Raw genomic sequence first — 20,422 nt, 5'->3', positions numbered from 1 at the left:
TCTTTTCCCCTTCCTAGTTTACCCCTAGTGTGCTTAGCAGATGTGAGGCTTCTACCGAGAGAAGGATGTGTCAGTAGTTTTGACCCTTGTGGTCTACTGTAGATCTCGTTCATCAATTCCTTCTTTGTTCGACTTCATATTCTTAGTTCATTGGATGACCGAGTTAAGATTTGATTCTTCAGAATGATCGAGTTGTCTCTCTATGGGGAGTTCGATGGTTAAGTTATTGGTTTAGCTGGTTATATAATATGGTGTCAGATGGCTATGTTGGAGTTGGAAAGGGATGGAAATGGAATTGGTTTGTTTATTCTAAGTATGGTGATATTTTAACTTGAAGCATCATGTAAATAGAGTTCCAGCGGGTTCATGGAAATGGTGGTCTTCTTATGCTTGTGACCGACCAAAAAATAGAGGAAAAGGATGGTTGTGGAGAGAAAGTGTTCATATTGATGAGTCTTGATTTATCAGGATTGCCTTGGTGTGCTCTTGTGACTTATGGACTTTGAGGTGGTTAGTTAATGCGTTTTGGAAATTTCAGACACTAACTAATTTTACCTTACAACCAGGATTACCTTCAATCTCGGTGATTTCATGTTTTGCCTTGGTACTATGGATAAACTACAATGAGTGTGTCGATGGTTCAAAAAGTCAAATTTTTGAATTGGGTCTTTTATTGTGGTGTGCTTTAGCTAATTCAGACCTTTGCTTCCATGGGTGAATGGAATTTCTCAAATGACTCTCCCTCAGGATGGAGTCAAAGCAATTCGTGGGATCACCTCTTGGTTTCTTATTAAGGGTGCAATGTTCATGTATGCCATTGTGGTTAGTTGGCAGTGCTCCTTGTGGTGTACCTTGCCATGGTTCAGTCTTATTTGAGTCGCTTTTGGAGGGGTGGTCTACTTACTTGCTACCTGCCAACTCAGATACTCTTGGATTAGGGTGGTTACCTTAATTTTGCACTCGGGGAGTGGTACATGGACTCATGGCATCAATTTCTATTGCTTTTGGGCCAGATTCTCATATTGGTTCATCTTTCTAGAAGTTCCATTGGTAGTAAAGCGACATTGGAGTTGGTCTCAGTACAACTTTTCTTTTAACACGTCGATTTGGTTGTTAATTGGAGTACCCTTTTTAATTTTGAAAGATAGATCCAGACTCAAGTTATTGGTTTCAAGAGTCATTGGGTTAGAACTTTGGGTTGGAGCCTTGGGCTGAATTATATATTCTAAGTTCTTGTAGCTCTTCGATGTTCAGGTAGTGCTTGTATGCCCTTCGTGGCTATTTGGGCAATAGTCAGATAGTGTTGGGAGCTCTTACTATGGTTTAGGATGGGTAGATACCCATGATGACTAAAGAGTCTTGAGTTTGGACTATAAAGCAAAGAATTCAACTTGGGAGTTATTTAGCATCTTCTCATGGCTGTTGGTCATCCAATTCTGACAAATCTGTATGGTTTTGGTTTATCTCGGTTTAGGCTGTTGCGTTCAGTTGAGTTTGTTCTTGTTGGGAGGAAGTCAGTATCAAAAGAGAGAAATTGGAAATTGGATTGAGTTATGAAGAAGGAAAGTGAATTTGGGAGTGTTCCCTTGGCTTGAGTTCAAGATTGGAGTTGCCCGACCTGAGAAGATACCTTTAGGTCTGGCGGAGCTTGCGGGCCTTGCTTTTTACTCTTTTCTTGCCTTTGGGTTCTTTTCTATCCTTGACTTTCGAGGATGAAAGTCCTTTTAGTAGTGCATATTGTAATGACCCTTAAGGTCATTTTCATCTTTTCCGATATTTTCAGCGCTTAGAGCTTTCCTAAAGCGACCCCAAGCCATTGATTACTTACTAACACTGACAGTTCATTTGCCTGGTCGTTCGTTTGGATTTTATGCCCGTTTCCCTACTTTAAAGCCCTTGGAGTTTAAATAGTTAACTTTGGTCAAAACTCTAGGAAGATAACTCAGAACCTAATTTTGACGATTTCATAAGCTTCAAAATGGCCAAATTAGACTAGTAGCATGGTCGGCATGAGTATCTAGATAATCGGTGCGAGTTTGAGGCCATTAGTCATTTTAGACTTTAGGCTCTAGCCTAAAGTTTACCTTGATCAATATTTATGGAAAACATGCTTAGATTGAAATTCCAACAATGCGGTTAGCTCTGAAATATCGAGTTTAGTCTGGAACGACCTTTCGTTCGTGTCTCGAGGCTTTTGATCTTATTTTGAGACTCTTTGTAGAATTGGAAAAATTTATTCTCGGGTGTGGGACCTACATTTTGTCAAGACAACCTCAGATAGAAATTTTGACTGCACCATTGAGTCTGAAACGTCGAATTTACTGGGGTAGCATAGTCCATTTGGCGATTCCAAACAAATCCTGAGAACCCCTCAGAGTATTTTTCCAATTCCAATTTCAGCTGATGCAGCCTTTGCTGGTGCATCATGGATAGTTCTTCGCGTTCGCGAACCTAGTCCTTGTGATCACGAGGAATGGTCCAGCAGACCTTCATGTTCACGAACCTGGTTCTCGTGATCACAAAGAATGATCAAGCTATCCATCGCGATCGAAAACCTGGTTCTCGTGTTTGTGATAGTCAATTGGTTGGTCCTTTTAATTAAGGATCAACCCTTTTTCCAGCCCGACCCCTCCAATTCTTCTTGCAATTTTGGGAGCTAGGAATCTCCAAATTAGGTGATTCTAAGTCCTAGAGCTTCGTTTTAGTTGTGGCTACGTGGTGGAGTGTTCGGGGGAGCATGAAGGACATCGGTGTGAGGTATATTCTGCCCCAAAGGGGATGCCCTAGCTTGGTTTAAGCTTTAATGGAATTCTTAAATGTTAGGCTGATTTAGGACGTTTTGATCATTGATTTGTGCTCCATTTTGGGTTCAAGCTCAATAATGCGTTTAGAATATTTTCACAAAATCATTTTTGAGATTCCCATTGCGGGTCCCACAATCCTATTTTAAACCCAAGTTTGGGTCCGTCTTTGAAAAATATAATTTTAGTGTCAAAAAGTTTGTATTAATGAGGTGATCGACATTTTGTTAGCGTGGAGACAATTGGAGTTGATTTTGGAGCGAAAAACTACCGGGAAGTGGACTTGGAGATCGTGTGTTCGGCTTCGAGGTAGGCTACGGTCTCCTATTCTTTGATTGAACTTCAATAGGTATTGTTTAGTATAATTTTCTTGTGGTTTGGATTTTTGTGATAGGTTAGGCTTGACTCCTAAATTATTGTTTCTGCGTTCCGGTATGAGCCTTAGACTACTTTGCCTTTATGAGATTTCTCGTCTAGTTGGTAAGCTTATTAATTATGCCGTAGTTTGGCCTTGTTTAGCCTATTTTAGGTGACTTGATTGATGTTATGGTGGTTGGCAGAGTTGTTTTCCTTAGAATTCATATTAGATGAAACTTAGTTGTTGTAGCCATTATTGACCGGAAGTTATGAGACTTAGTACTCTTCACTATTATAGCACCTATCTTGGAGCCTCGGTGTAGTGATTTCCACCCAGTTAGGCTAGTGAATTACTATTGGATCCCATTCATGGGTTTAGAGCTAAAATTCCCTATGCTTTCTGGTTGTCGTTTGGCGGGGTTATCTGAGGTTATGAATCTCAAGGTGATTTTCCCATATGGATCTAGAGGTATTGATTGATTAGCTGAGTACCTATTTCCTCATTTCCTCCTCCTTGTTACCCAGTTAGGGTTTAGGTCTCTTTTGGGCTTTGTGATTGAGTTAGAGAAGTAGATTTGAGCTTTAGGCCTTTGATTAGAGGTCGGTTGTATTTGTGAGCCTTGTTTGTATGCTTGAGAGGGTAAGGTGCTGGTGGAGTCATTATTGTATGTGATTGTGCGTATTGTTTGGGTATTGGTGATGGCATGCATTGCATTGGATTATTTTTTCTCACGAATGTAGTCGACCCCGGTGCATGCATTGGTTCTTGACATTGATTTAAGAAATCTGGGTTATAACCCAAACTATTTTATACTGATTTTCGAATAGGGGTCGTACTCCCTTTATTACTACAATTTTTGTAAAGTGGGAGCATCGAGGATGCACTCATTTTATGATATAGATTCGAGGCATCGAGGATGAACTCATTTTATTATACTGATTCGAGACATCGAGGATGAGCTCATTTTATTATACTAATTTGAGGCATCGAGGATGAGCTCATTTCATTAAACTGATTCGAGGCATCGAAGACGTGCTTATTTTATCATATTCATTTGAGACATTGAGGATGCGTTCATGTTACAGATTGATATAAGATCTGGATGGGGATCATGCGGTATATAGGGACGCTCCCGAGCCCTCCATGGAGATCCCATTGAGGCTCATGGGTCCTACTTCCTGGTCGGGACTGGAAGTAGGTGTATATATCTTGGTATGATGCACTTGGCACAGATTGTACTACTGGTTATACTGCATTACTTTCATGCATATATGAATTTCTTATCATCAGCATAGCTGTTTATATCTGTCGGTAGTATGGGATGCCGTATGGTTTTACCTGTTTGTGCGTGAACTTCCTGGGCACACAGGGACTCGGGAGGTATTGTCTTACTATTTGCGAACTTGTGGCGGTATAAAGGGTGGTCTCTTGTTTGAAGGTAGTTACTACCCTTGTTCTTATTTATCTATTTTTTGTGCAGAGATTTAGTGATACGGTCTTTTGGACTTTTATGTGATATCTGTGTTTAGTTCTGTTAGTAGGTTGTCACTTAGTTGTCCTCCTTCATAGTGCGTTGTCGTGTTTAGGTCTTGGGCTGTCATCACCAGGTACGTCCTTGTTTGTTTTCTATTTTCTCTCTCCTCCTTATATCTGATGTTTCTTATTGCAGGCTTCCATATTATTCTTGTTAGTTATTTGAGATATATACTTCTTGCTTACATATTGTTTATACTTGCTTTATTTTTGGAGCTCAGTCAGTCGATGCCTATTGAGTGCCACTTGTTGGTATTCATACTATACTTCTGCACCCTGCAGATCATAGTACGCGTTTTCACTACTGATTTGAATATCGTGCGGAACAGCTCTTGGACTTTGGAGACTAGGGTGAGCTCTTGGAGTTCGGAGTTGTCTATCTCCTTCTATTTTTGCCTGGACTAGTCTTTAATTAGTATTCAGAGACAGTTTGTACTATTATTATTATTTTTTATTGTATATGTATAAACCTTGTACTCCCTTATTTGGTCTAGTGGCTCGACTACCAACTGATACCAAGTCTTCGCAGTTATCTTGTTGAATGTATCTTATTCTTATTTTCTTGTTATTAATATTATTATTATTATTATTCACTTCTTTTCCTCTGTGATGGTTTGTTGTCTATAGTTCCGGACTGTGGGTTAGGCTTACCTACTGGTGGGTTAATAGTAGGCTTACCTACTGGTGGCTTACCTACCCGTGGTTTTTCCCCTCTATTTGTTTGAGGGTTTCCACGTAAAATTCTCGTGTCCAATTTATTTTCATTATTTATCATCATATCAAACTTTAGTTATGGTGCTTCCTCCCCCAATAGTAAATACTTCTTGTCAATTTTCTTTGCTTTTTTAGATCTGATTTTTTTTTATGAAGAAGCAACAGAACAATCAGAATGGCCGAATGCTATGATATAAGAAATGCCAACAATTGAAAGAAATTGTATATGGGAGTGTGTTGACGCACCTGATGAAAGAATTTAATAGGTCTCAAATGAGTGTTTCGAACAAAGTTAATGGAAGTTTTCAAAAGCAGAAAGCTCAGTTCGTGGTGAAAGGATATTCACAACAACAAGATATAGATTTTCAAGAAACATTTTCTCCTATTGCTCGATTTGGAAGTGAGAATTACTTTGACTTTGGCTGCACAGTTGTATTTGCATGTGTATCAATTTGATGTGAAGTCTACTTTCTTGAATGGCAAGCTAGAAGAGGAGGTTTAAGTTTCACAATCTTTGGGCTTTGTTACTAATGGCAATGGGATTATAAGAACAAGTCTAAAAGTTAAGAAAAGCTCTTTACGGACTAAAGCAAGCAGCACATGCATGGTACAGTAAAATTGATTCATTCTTTCAAGATAGCGGATTAACAAGAAGTGACAATGAACCCGTTTTGTACTTAAAGAAATAAGGTAATGGCGAATTTTTGGTGGTTTGTCTCTGAGTTGATGATATGATTTATATTGGTTCCTCAAAGTCTTAATTGATGATTTTAAGTCTAATACGATGAGCAACTTTGAGATGACTGATCAGGGCTTATTGGAATATTTTTTGGGCCATGAGGTGATCTGAGGTAAAGATGAAATTTTTATTTCTCAAACGAAATATAAAGAGGATTTTTATAAAAAAAGAAAAACTATCCATATGATGAATTAATGTGAAGCAGCAGCTACATCTATGAATCATCATGTATCATGTATATTACTAAAAATAGAGCAAAAAAAGTTGAAAGTTGAAATACCAAAATAATCCTATGAAATTGAGTTATTACGATAATACCATTAATAAAACATAACAACAACAACAACAAACTCAGTATAATCCCACCATGTGGGGTTTGGGAGGGTAGAGTGTACGCAGACCTAACCCCCACCTTGAAAGGTAGGACGGCTATTTCCGAAAGACCCTCGGCTCAAGAGAGGAAAACAAGATAAAAGGTCAGATAGGGACAAGCATATCGAAAACAAGATGAAAACAAAGAATTTATAATTCTTTCTACAGTTATTTATTGGATTTATGATATTTTTTTATATTAAATGAATATGCATTAATCATCAGTTTCATTTTGTCATGATGATCAAATTATGGAGAATTTAAAAAGTTGCAAAAATCGTTCTGTGTAGACCAAATTCACCTGAATGTATCTTCATGGTCATTCTACATAACTTGATATATTCAATAATGCATTAAAGTAATAAATGAATAGACATTCTTCATTGATATAGTATTCGCTAGTTTTGAAGTTAATAATACCTTTTTAACTTCACTCAGATTTCATATGTTATTTCTTCACTCATTCACATGCAAAAAAAATAAAATTATCATGTTAAATGGAAAGAAACTATTAATCATAATAAATTCATTAACCATTTAGTAAAGGTTATAGAAATACAGAGTTGTGATTTGTGAGTTACTCCTATAAAAGTGGACTATATAATGGGCTTGTGGGGAAAGAAGAGAAAACAAGCATAGGAGGTTGAAAATTTCTTGGAACAGAGCTATTGGAGATGAAGTATTTCCTTATGCTTCCTCATGTTGGCCACATTTTTCTTTTCCTAATTTAATTGTCTGTTATGTAGTGTTCACTTTGGCTGCAATAACGTACACTATATTAGGCTATTAGTTTGTTATGAAGAAGAAATTGAGTTAAATACAATTTTATGAATTTTAGTGTCAGAATTTATGATTGTAGTCAATTTAAAAATCTAATTAGTTTAAGATATCCATATGAAAAAAATGATTCTTACATCAAGTTTTACATGATTGGATATTATATGTTTCCATTTTATTTTATAGGATAAATATAAAATAAGTCTTATAATAATTTTCTTAGCAAGTGTTATCGTATAAGTATGAATATTGAAAAGTGAGGTGTTCTACTTGATACATATTTCATATTCTTAAATTAATCTGTTTAATTTTCTTGAATCTTAATTATGAGTCAAACTCCTTTTACTTACATTAATTATGGGTCAAACTCCTTTTACTTACATATTCTATATATACCTCAAGAGAACTATCTATGCGTAATTGTACATTACGATTTCAATTAATACACTATGTTAATGCTATTAAAATATGGTTTTAATTAGCTAAAATGAATTTTGATAAGTTGCTAAAATGATGACAAGCTAATAAATTTCTAAAAAGTGGATGTTTGTAGTTCTATTGTGCATTCATTGTAGAATTTAATGTATTATATTGTAACATTTGTCACCCGCTTCATTGGTAGAATTTAAGACATTATATTGTAACATTTACAAATAATGAATATATCAAAGAGAAGATAAAAAGACACATCCAAGAAAAAAATTGTATAAGAAAAAAAAAATCATTTTCCTCAACTCTTGCTCTTTCATTTATCAAATATTCTTAGATCGTTAGTTGTGTTAGCTGAGAATGCATATGACCCTTTTTTAATTCTTCCTATTAGAGTTTAAGAAGGTAAATATAAAAATCTATATATTATACTGCCAATAGAAGTTTACGAAGTTTACACATATTATACACTAGCCAACATGTAGTATTTTAGCGTCCTCATTTGAATATTGTATTTGCACAATAGTTAGTTATTTTTACTTAATGCACTTTTAGTCAATTTTATAATTAAGAGTGTATTCTTTTTAATATGAAGATATAAGTACTTTCTAGAGATAAGTGTCAAAAACACACTTAAACTATCCCTTTTTTTTGAGTTTCATACATAAACTATTGGAAGTGTGAGTTTCATATCTAAACTATCACTTATTAGTTTGACAAACACACCTCAGTGGTCTGTGTTATACACTCTCTCTATTCTCTCTATTTTTTGGAAAAAACTTGTCACATGACATTCTACATGAATAAAATATTTCTGTTTGATAAAAATTAAATAAACTATTAGTATTACTTAAAAGTTAAAGACTAAGTATTTCTATCTCCAAAAAAAAGAAATTATTTTTTATAAAAGAAATTACTTTTTTTAAAAAAGAAATTATTTTTTAAAAAAATAAAATTTAAAGTATTTTGCTCAGGCACTCCACCCTCCCCCTCTCCTCCCCATTCCCGTCCTTTTATTCTTTAAATTTTTTAAATTTCTTTTATAAAATATTTTTTAAAAAAATTCATACTTTATCCCCTCCCCCACTCCTTCCTAAAAAAATGTTATTATTTTTATTTTTAAAAACAATTATACCCACTCCTTCTAACCCTCCGATCTTAATTTATATATATTTATTTAATATATTTTTCTTTTCTTAGGTTAGATATGTACATATATTTTTAGGGAGATTTTTTTTCCTACTTGCGCACCAAATATAACAAAAATAAAAATTTTATTTTAAGAAAAGTTTTGCGGCAAGTAAAAAAATATTTTTCTAAAATTATATATATATATCTAACACAAAACAAGAAAACAAAATTGAAAGCGGAGGGTTAGGTAGGGCAGAGTAGAATTGTTTTTTATAAAAAATATCTAAATTATTGTTTGAAGGTAAGGGGATATGAAGTATGAATTTTTTTAAAAAACTTTTACAAAAGAAATTTAATAAGTAAAAATAAAACTAAAAAATTAGGGGCGGGGTAGGGGGGTTGGTTATGGTGAGAGAAAGTGGTGAAGTGAAGTAATAAAAATATTTATATTTTATTTTATATCTCTTTTTAGGCGGGAGATAATAATACTTTAATATTTATTTTTAACTAATTCTAATAATTTATTTATTTTTTATTAAGGTGCATGTGGAGTGTGATATGACAATTTTTTTTAATAAAAGAGAAAGTGTAATACATATATCATGATGAGAGTGAAATAAAAGAGAGGTGTGTTTCTCAAACTAATAAGTGATAGTTTAGGTATAAAACTCACACTCCCAATAGTTTAGGTATGAAACTCAAAAAAGAGGAATGGTTCAGTTATGTTTTTGACACTTATCTCTACTTTCTATTGTTAAAATGAAGGATTTTAAAAAAAAAAAAAATAAGTACCAATAGATTTGAAAGGAATAAAATATATCATTTGCAACACAAAATTTATATAAAATATTTTGAGATAAACATGCAACACACACGTTCAGAGAGCTAGTATCAATGAAAAGTTGCAGCGTGCAGATGGAACTGAGAAAGCATATTTTAGACTGTTTAGAAGACTAGTTGGTGGCTTAAATTATCTAACGCACACTAGACTTGACATTACTTTTTTTATTAGTGATTTTTACAAAGTCTGACAAAGCAACACTTTGGTGCTGCAAAAAGAATTTTTCGCTATGTTGTTGGAACAACAGACTTTGTATTTGGTATTCTAAAGCGTCAAATTTCAAATTGATTGGATTTTCTAACAGTTATTATATAGGCTGCTTGGATGATTGAAAAAGTACTTTCGATAGTTGTTTCAGCTTTGAATGTGGAGCGGTGACATGGAGTTAAAAGAAGCAGGAGACAATAGCTTTCTCATTATTTGGGGCAGAGTATACGGCAACAACTTAGTAGCACGTCAAGCATTATGGCTCCAAAACTATTTTGGATAAAAATTACAGAATTCTGTTAAACTCGTAACTGATCGAAAGCCTAAATGCTCCCTCGGATACACGTGAAGAAATTTTATTGTGCATGAAGAAGTTATATTTTGCTTAGTATTTGCCTGCTCATTTATTGAACTTCATTTATCTTTGGTATCACCATCTATAGTGCATAGTAATAAATTAGGAGCATATAGGTTGTCTTATGGTGCTTCACGATTAAATTTTCTAAGATTATTATTTATCTAATTTCAAAGATTTTTGGATTTTCTTTCTCATTTTAATACAATACTCATTACTACATAATTTTAAAAATTAATGTTTAATTGCAGCTCCACAATAAATATATGAGGAAAAGAAAAGACACTGTTTCACAAAATAAAAATTAAATTGCATCTCCATAATAATTAAGCAAGGAGAAAAACATCGTTAATTTCATTATTAAGATTTAATTTACACCATTACAAATAAGATTGTTTTGTAATGAAGTGCGTGTTTGGAAAACAAAAAGTATATATTATCTAATGTGAGGAATCTAATACTATTAAAACATACACGGACATTATATTGTATCTAAAAGTGAAAACCTTTTCTTGAAAATCTATTTCTATATATTTTCATTTTTTGAAGAAGATATAATAATAAAACATATTCCCTCCGTTTCTATTTACTTGTCAAATTTTGACTTGACACACCTATTAAAAAAAAATGGTATATTGAGTTTATCATTCTACCCCAATTAATTGATAGAGTTTTAAACATATTTAGAGCCCGTTTGGATTAGCTTATAAGTTGTTTTCAGCTTTTTGAGTGTTTGACTGGCCCAATTAAAGTCATTTTGTGCTTAAAATAAGCCCCAAAAATAATTGGGTTTATTTGTCTTGACTTATCTAAAACAACTTATAAGTTGAAAACAACTTATAAGCCAAAAAAATAAGTTGGGTTACCCCAGCTTTTTTTTAGCTTATAATAAGTAGTTTTCAGCTTATAAACAGCTTTAAAAAGTTTATCCAAGCAGGCTCTTACTTACTACATTTTTTAAAGACATTAACTCAATATTAATAAATTAAGAGTATAATAAAAAGAAAACACTGTCTTTTCTTGATTTGTCAAAATTAACAAGTAAAAAAGGAAATCAAATTAGAAAATATTTGACAAGTAATTAAAAACGGAGGAAGTACAATTCATCCAGCCTCTAGTTTTAAAAGTTGAAATTTTACATTTGTAATTTCATAAATATTTATAATTAATGTTTTTATGCATATACACAGAAAAATTTCATCGTATTAGTTTTGACAAATTTAATGCGTGAAGCGCAGACCTATTCACTAATTGAATGGAAAAGGAGTAATGTTTACTATATTTATTTATATAATAATAATGTCTAAATATAGCAACCCTACTATATTTACGTTAATGTATGTATATAGTAAACTCTATTCCTCTTCCATTCAATTTATTTTTTATTTTTTACCAAAACCTCCTCATCCATGTGGCAAACTAACAAACAAATTTCATGTACTATAAAATACCTCCGATCTCCCTTTGCACTTTCCAATTGAAAATATCCAACAACATTTGAGCCAAAACACAAGAAAATGATGAAAACTAATTACAAGCCTTCATATAATTTCATGTTGTGTACTATACTAATTATAACAATTACTTCAAGTACAAGTTTTGTGCTTGGAATTAACGTGATTGATAAATGTTGGCGAACAGATCCAAATTGGAGGAGTCAAAGGCAACAATTAGCTAAATGTTCTGTTGGTTATTCTGGAAAGATGACTAATAATATTGGAGACGATGTGGTAAAATATAAGGTTACTGATGAAAGTGACGACCCGTTAAATCCTAAACCTGGAACCCTAAGATATGCAATGACGCATATTAAGGGAAAGATTTGGGTAACTTTCGAACGAAACATGAAAATTAGGCTCCAAAAACCCCTTTTAGTCAGCAGCTTTACTGCCATTGATGGCCGCGGAGTTAAGGTTAACATTGCTGGTGGCGCTTGTCTAATGCTTCAAAGGGTATGTAATACTAACACGGTTTTTACGACATTAGGTCATTTAAAAAATAAAAATAGGTGATCGTACATGAGTAATTTGAAAAATATACACATTACTTGTTACAACAGGCTATTTGGATCCATATAATATATTATCTCCGGTCATTTTAAATGTCATTTTAGGCAAATAAATTTGATCCAAAATAAGTTTTTTTCAAAATAAAAGAAATAGATACATATACTACTACCTGTTAGGTTTAATTGATAGGTTGAACGGAAAATGGAGGGAAAAGAAGTGGAGGAAAAAATGAGTTGTTCCCTCTTACTTTATGAAATAAGCATTTGTCCCACATATGTGGTGGAAAGAAAAAGTCTCCTACTTAAAAGTAGAAGCACTCCTTCATGTTGCTAAAGGGTCAAGAAGAGTGTCTCCCCTCGCGTCGTCGTCGTCGCTCGCTCGGCTCGGCTTCGACTTTGTGGCCAGCTTTTCCACAATTATAACAAGTTTTTAGCATTATCTATTCGAGTGTTAATGGCACTAGCAGCCGTATATGGTCTTGAAATTCATCAAATGGATGTCAAGACGGCTTTCTTAAATGGAGAATTGGAGGAAGAAATTTACATGGAACAAGAGAAGTTTAAGAAAAAAAAGAAGATATTTTTTGAAATTTGTGGTTAGAATAAACATTAAATATATTTGGATGGTTATAAATCATTTTATTAAAGGTAAAAGAAGAACTTAAAATTTTTAAGATGACATTTTTTTAGGACAGATTAAAAAAAAAAGAGTACCACATAAATTAGTACAGAAAAAATATTCATTTTGAGGAGAAATAAATGGTGACTTCTCTATAATAATAATAAAAAAACTTCTTGTTATGAAAATAAACTCAATTTAACAAAATGGGATGGAGAGAATAATGGAGAAGAAAGAAGAAACAGAGTAGAGAAAAACTTGTTTCCGTATATGTATTGATCTTCTATACATTTTTCTTTCTTTCCACTGCCCACATATATATAGGCACAATATATTGATTAAGAGCCCGTTTGGATTGGCTTTAAGTTGGCAGCTTTTGGACGTGTTTGCCTAATGCTAACTTTAAGTCAGAAAGTTCTTAAAGTCAGTCAAAAATGAAAAGTTAGGATTCCTAACTTTTGTTTTTCTAAATGTTTAAAGTCATTTTCTTTGACCATGGAAATTACTTTTATATCCCTTATATTTTAACTAAATTCCCAAACTACCCTTTTTATTCTTTTAACCCTAAAATTCACATAATTTTTCCTCATTTAAGCACTTTTATCCAAACACTCAACTGCTTATTTATAAAAATAACTTTCAGCATTTTAAAGTTCTAAAAGCACTTCATACATAAAAGTTACTTTTTTAAGCCCGTCCAAACGGGCTCTAAGTACCAAGTGAAAAAGTTGTCCACTTACAAGTGGGGCCCACTTGTAAGACATCTAATACCTAACATTCCCCCTTGGATGTCAAGAATATTCTAGTTAAAGAATATATATACATAGTTATCGTAAATATCCCTAAATATTGTGCATCGTTAAAACCTTACTAGAAAAAACCCAGTGAAAAAAAGCCTAGTGAAAGAAAAAAAGTACACATATCTGGTAATATACTTTGAGTGCTGCCTCATTAAAAACCTTACCAGAAAAATCCAGTGGGACAAAACCTTGGTTAAGAAAAAAAGAGTGCAACGCGTATCTTACTCCCCCTGATGAAAACTTCATTTGATATTTTGGAGACGACGCATTCCAATCTTATATCTTAGCTTCTCAAAAGTTGATGTTGGTAATGCCTTTGTGAATAAATCTGCAAGATTATCACTCGAACGAACTTGTTGTACATCAATATCACCATTCTTCTGAAGATCATATGTGAAGAATAATTTTGGTGAAATATGTTTCGTTCTATCTCCTTTTATGAAGCCACCTTTCAATTGAGCTATGCACGCGGGATTATCTTCAAATATAATTGTAGGTATTTTGACATCATTTTCCAAGCCGCATCTTTCTTTAATGAACTGCATCATCAATCTCAACCACACACATTCTTGAAGAAGTAGCAACAATAGACTGTTTTGTAGATCACCATGATATAGCAGTTCCTCCGTGTATAAATAGATAGCCTTTTTGAGATCGAGATTTATGTGAATCTGATAAATAACTTGCATCTGTATAACCAATAAGGTCTGCACAACTTTTGTTAGTATAAAATAAACTCATATCAATAGTACCCCTTAGGTATCGCAAAATATGTTTCATACCGTTCCAATGCCTTCGTATTGGGGATGAACTATACATTGCTAGCAAATTAATAGAAAATGTTATATCGGATCTAGTTGCATTAGCAAGATACATAAGTTCACCAATTGCACTGAGATATGGTACTTCAAGACCAAGAAGTTCTTCATCCTCTTTTGGAGGCCGAAATGGATCTTTTTCCACTTCAAGTGATCGAAAAACCATTCGAGTACTTAATGGATGTGCTTTGTCCATGTAAAAAAATTTAAGATTTTCTCAGTGTAGGCAGATTGATGGACAAAGACCCCGTTTGCTAAATATTCAATTTGCAGACCGAGACAAAGTTTTGTCTTTCCAAGGTCTTTCATTTCAAATTCTCTTTAGATATTCAATCGCCTTTTGGACCTCTTTAGGGGTCCCAATGAGATTTATGTCATCAACATAAATGGAGAGTATAACAAACTCGGATTCCATTTTCTTAATAAAAACAATGGACAAATGACATCATTTATATAACTTTCATTTATTAAGTACTCACTAAGGCGATTATACCACATACGTCCTGATTGTTTTAGACCATATAATGATCTTTGCAGTTTTATTGAATACATCTCCCAAGACTTATTACATGCTTCAGGCAATTTTAATCCTTCTGAGATTTTCATGTAAATTTCATTATCAAGTGAACCATTAAGGTAAGCTGTAACTACATCCATTAGATGTACTTTAAGATTGTTATGTACAACTAAACTGATGAGATATCGAAAAGTTATTCCATCCATAATAGGTGGGTATGTTTCTTCATAGTTGACCCCGGGTCTTTGAGATAATCCTTGTGCAACAAGGCATGCCTTGAGTCTCGGCTTCACTGATTTCTTCAGGAATATCAAGATTACTCAAATCTTGACCTTCTTCAAGAGGTTCTTATGTAGTATCATCTTTATTATTCCTCACGCTCCTCTTTCTAGGATTTTTATCATTTAAACCCAATGGTCTACCACGCTTCAAGCGTGTTTGGAATTCAGAAGTTATGATACCAGTAGATGGTCCTTTTGGGACATCAATTCGGATAGGCACATTCACTGCAAGGATATGTGACTTAGTTATCCGTTTTAAATCAGTAAATGCATCTAGCATTTGATTTACTATGTTCTGTAGATGATATTCTGGACCTCCTGCTCACATGTGCGGGTACATAGATCAAAATGAGATAGTGATGAAACTTTTCACGCAATTTCTTTTTCGGATTCCTTTTTCTCTCCCCCTAATGGCGGAAAAGTTATTTCATCAAATCGATAATCTGCAAATCAAGCAGTGAATAAGTCTCCAGTCAACGGTTTAAGGTATCGAATTATGGAGGGTGAGTCAAATCCAACATATATGCTCAACCTTTATTGAGGACCCATTTTTATACGTTGTGGTGGTGCTACAGGCACATATACTACACAATCAAAAATTCATAGATGGGCTATATTTGGCTCATGCCCAAATACTAATTGTGATGGAGAGTATTTATTACAATGTGTCGGTATGAGACGTACAAGTGTTGTTGCATGTAAGATAGCATGACCCCAAACAGTAATCGGTAATTTTATTTTCATTAGTAGATGTTTGAGTATGAACATGAGCAATAGGATGTTCAATTTTTATCTCAATTGATAGGCAATAATCATCAAAAGCGTGGGATGTAAATTCTCCAACATTATCAAGGCGAATGGCCTTAATTGAATAATCTGGGAATTACTTCCTTAATCTTATTATTTGTGTCAACAGCTTCGCAAATGTCAGGTTGCTGGATGATAAGAGGCACACATGAGACCATCTAGATGATGCATCTATTAGGACCATAAAGTATCTAAACAATCCACTATGTGGATAAATAGGTCCACATATATCTCTGTGTATATGCTCTAAAATGCCAAGAGATTCGATGCCAACCTTTAGGGTCGATGGTCTGGCAATTAGTTTTCCTTGATAACAAGCAGCACATAAAAATTAATCATTCGTAAGAATCTTCTGGTTCTTTAACTGATGTCCAGTTGAATTTTCAAGGATTTGTCTCATCATTATTGATCCAGGATGACCTATTTGATCATGCCATAGAACAAATGTATTTAGATCAGTAAACTTTTGGTTTATGATCAAATGTGCTTCAATTACATTAATTTTTGCACAATATAGGTCAGACGATAAAGTTGGTAATTTTTCCAAAATATATTTCTGGCCTGAGACACTCTTAGTTATACCAAGATATTCAGTATTTATTTCATTTAGTGTCACAACATAATATCCATTTCTGTGGATATCTTTAAAAGTTAACAAGTTTCTTGGGGATTTAGAAGAGAATAGTGTATCTTCTGTAACAATTTCTGTCCCTTTTGGCAGAATTATAGTAGCTCTTCTGGAGCCTTCAATCATTTTTGAATTACCAGAAATTGTGGTAACATTTGCTTTTCTTCTAAGCAAGTTGGAAAAATATTTCTCGTCTTTAAAAATAGCATGAGTTGTTCCACTATCAATTACACAAATATTCTCTTGATTGATCATTGATCCAAACAAAATTTGAGGCATATCCATATTTTTTTTCAAAAAGAAAATAAAGTAAATATTATAATTAATACATGGTTTATTACACAAATTTTATTTATTTATATGGACTAGGAAAATACAAATATAATATTTACTACAGATAAAATAAATAAAAAGAAAATAATTTAAATATTATTAATCTTATCAATATTCATATTTTCTTCTGAAAAATTAAAGAAATCAGCTACATCCAGATGCATAGTCTCAATATTATCCTCAGAGATAAAATTTATCTCTGGATTATTTTTTGCTATTTTCAAGAACGCCTAATATAGCTGAACCAAGCATTTTGATGATCGAAAAATTTGTGATCAGTGCCCCATACCTCCATATCTATGACATACACTTTCTGAATTTTTATTCGGTAAAGCTTCTGGCCTTTTACTCTGCATTTTATATTGTTGATCATTTATCGGTGCCAGCCGAGCATCATGATTATAATTTCTTCTTCGACCATGAACACGACCACGACTGGGGCCATGGCCTCTTTTGCGTTGGTTATAATTTTCCTGATTCACTTCAGGGAGTTGCAAAGAACCAACGGGTCGACTATCATGATGGAGTTCAGCAATAAGAAGGTGAGATAGTAAAAAAAAGGGCAGTCTGGTGCACTAAGGCTCCCGCTATGCGCAGGATCCGGGGAAGGGCCTGACAACAAAGGTCTATTGTACGCAGCCTTATATTCGCGGGTGGAAATGTGAAGTATATTTTTTCGAGTTTATCTTGCTCAGTTATTTCGTCTCTGCATAAATTTAACTGAGCTATAATTCTAAACAAGGTAGAATTATATTCAGTTATATTTTTGAAATTCATTAATCGCAAATTTAGCCAATCATGACGTGTTTGTGGAAGCATGACCAACTTCAGGTGGTCATATTTTTCTTTTAAATTTTTCCACAATTTAAGGGGGTCTTTTAATGTGAGATATTGTAATTTTAGCCCCTCGTCAAGATGGTGGCGGAGAAATATCATAGTTTTTGTACACTCTTGACTAGATGTTGTATTTTCATCTTTGATGATGTCTGTCAGACCCATCGATTCTAGATGTATTTCGGCATCTAGTGCACATGAGGAGTAGCATTTTCCAGAAATATCCAGAGCCACAAATTCAAGTTTGAGATATTAGACATTTTAAGAAAATAAAATTCTGAAAATTCTTACCCTTTTTGTTACCTTCTAAAAATAGCTGAAGCCTCGTACTGATAACGTATTATGAAAAATAAATTCAATTTAACAAAATGGAACGGAAAAATTCATGGAGAAAAAAGAAAAAGCAGAGCAGAGAAAAACTTGTTGCCGTATATGTATTGATCTTCTATATATTTTTCTTTCTTTCCACTGCCCACATATATATAGGCACAATATATTGATTAAGTACCAAGTGGGCAAGCATAATTTAGTCGCACACTTGAAAGATAGCCCATAAAGTCACGAAAGTCACGGGAATGGTTGGATAATTGGTTTATATGGATCCTTCCTGTGTGAAAGGACATAGAAAAACGACATTGCCAAAAATTGACAAGGTAAAATTTCCATTTATTTATCAAAAGAAACGTCCCTTTTGAAGCCAGAATTGATTTTCCTTCATACCTAACATAATGGATGAAAGGGTCCTTGAATAACCATAGGGTCCGTTTAGTGATTTTATTGATGGGAATGTTCAAAACCTTAAATGAAATTTAAAATGAACCGAAGGGTGTAATAAATTGCATGTACTCTAAATTCATTAGTTTTAAATTCAGGATCACTACAACAAAAATAGGCATTTAATAGCAATAGATTTTCTTTTACCGTCACAAAAATGTTTAGCGACAATTGAGTTAATGTCATTGTATTCAAAGTCATTAAAGTCTTTAGCGGCATTTATATAGACAACTGGCTATAAAAATATGCATATTTATTATTGCCACTTAATATAATATAAAGACAATTATATTATTGTTGTTAAATAATTATCGCAAAATCCCTGTTGTAGTGAATCCGCCTCTGACCACTATATGTATCTGTAATTAACTGTCGAGTTTTGTTTTGTTTTGTTTTTAAGTAAATAATTATGGCGTTTGGACATGATTTTTTTGTAGGTGAAAAATGTGATCATTCATGGTCTAAGAATCCACCATTGCAAGGCACAACCTGCCTCAAGAGTCATGGGACCTGATAGGAAAATCGTAAATGTGGGTGCAGTGGATGGGGATGCAATTAGAATGCTGTCTTCTTCTAAGATATGGATTGATCATAACACCCTCTATGATAGTGAAGATGGTTTGATTGATGTGACTCGTGGTTCAACAAATATTACTATATCCAACAATTGGTTTAGGACACAAAATAAGGTTATGTTGTTAGGTCATGATGATGGATTCCTTAGAGACAAAAACATGAAGGTTACTGTTGCATTCAACTATTTTGGTCCTAATTGCAACCAGAGAATGCCAAGGTACCCTACAAATTTAGATAATTTCTTTATAGATAGGATTTGGACAAAAGCTAGTGGCTTCCCGTGAACCCATAAATTGTTCTATGTATTTAACCACTGGACTTAATTAAACATGGATTGATTAATTTTGTAGGGTTCGTCATGGATACGCACATGTGGTTAACAATGTATACAAAGGATGGGGTAGCTACGCAATAGGGGGAAGCATGAACCCAAGCATTAAGAGCCAAGCCAATTATTTCTATGCACGAAAAGATGGAAAGAAAGAGGTCACATCCATCTTTTCCTCAATTAATAAAAGTGATGCATGGTACAATTAGTAATTCATCATTTATTTATTTCAATTAACAATTAAATATGATAATACGATGGTGCAGGTGACATGGAAAAAAGAGAGTGGAGTAGTTGGTGAAGTGGAAGGGAATTATGAGTCAGTTGAAGACGTATTCGCGAACGGAGCATCTTTCAGTGGATCGGGTTCTGGTCGTGAGTCTGTGAAGCCAAACTATTCGCCAGAGCAAGCTTTTCCGGTGGAAGATGGACATAATGTCAAGGACTTGACAAGGAATGCAGGTGCTTTAAAATGTTCTACCTCTTCTTCTACATGCTGATCACTCTACACATACCTCAACCTCCATGGAGAATCCCACATAAAAACAGTGATGATTTAATACTTTATACTGGAAAATGGACATGCATGCTCCATAACTCTTCTAATAATCAACAAGGGAAAACCATTGTTGCACTTATACTATTATTGTCTTAAGCTATGTTGCATCGACTTTATATATTTACCTCCAGGTACTTCTGAGTGAGACAGTTTGTAGTAATTTCCTAGTACAATTTTCATACTTAAGGAAAATTTGCTCAACTCTTTCTTTTACTATTTATTTTTGGAGAAACTATCCACTTACACAAACATTAATTCCTACCATATATACTAATCCACTTTA

The 20,422-nt window shown here is 33.7% G+C and overlaps 1 protein-coding gene across 1 annotated transcript; it reads left to right on the top strand.

Moving 5' to 3' along the window:
- Positions 1-11,945: 11,945 nt before the first annotated feature.
- LOC129888855 (putative pectate lyase 2) lies at positions 11,946-20,274 on the top strand. The gene is made up of 4 exons (XM_055963898.1): positions 11,946-12,209; positions 19,114-19,469; positions 19,603-19,738; positions 19,847-20,274. The coding sequence occupies exons 1-4, from the start codon at positions 11,961-11,963 to the stop codon at positions 20,078-20,080; spliced, it is 975 nt and encodes a 324-aa protein (XP_055819873.1). The 5' UTR covers positions 11,946-11,960; the 3' UTR covers positions 20,081-20,274.
- Positions 20,275-20,422: the final 148 nt, after the last annotated feature.

This window comes from Solanum dulcamara, chromosome 1 (genome assembly GCF_947179165.1).
Source record: "Solanum dulcamara chromosome 1, daSolDulc1.2, whole genome shotgun sequence".
In the NCBI taxonomy this organism is placed as follows: Eukaryota; Viridiplantae; Streptophyta; class Magnoliopsida; order Solanales; family Solanaceae; genus Solanum; species Solanum dulcamara.
Note: the sequence above shows the minus strand (reverse complement) of the source record. Positions and strands in the feature narration are given on the sequence as shown.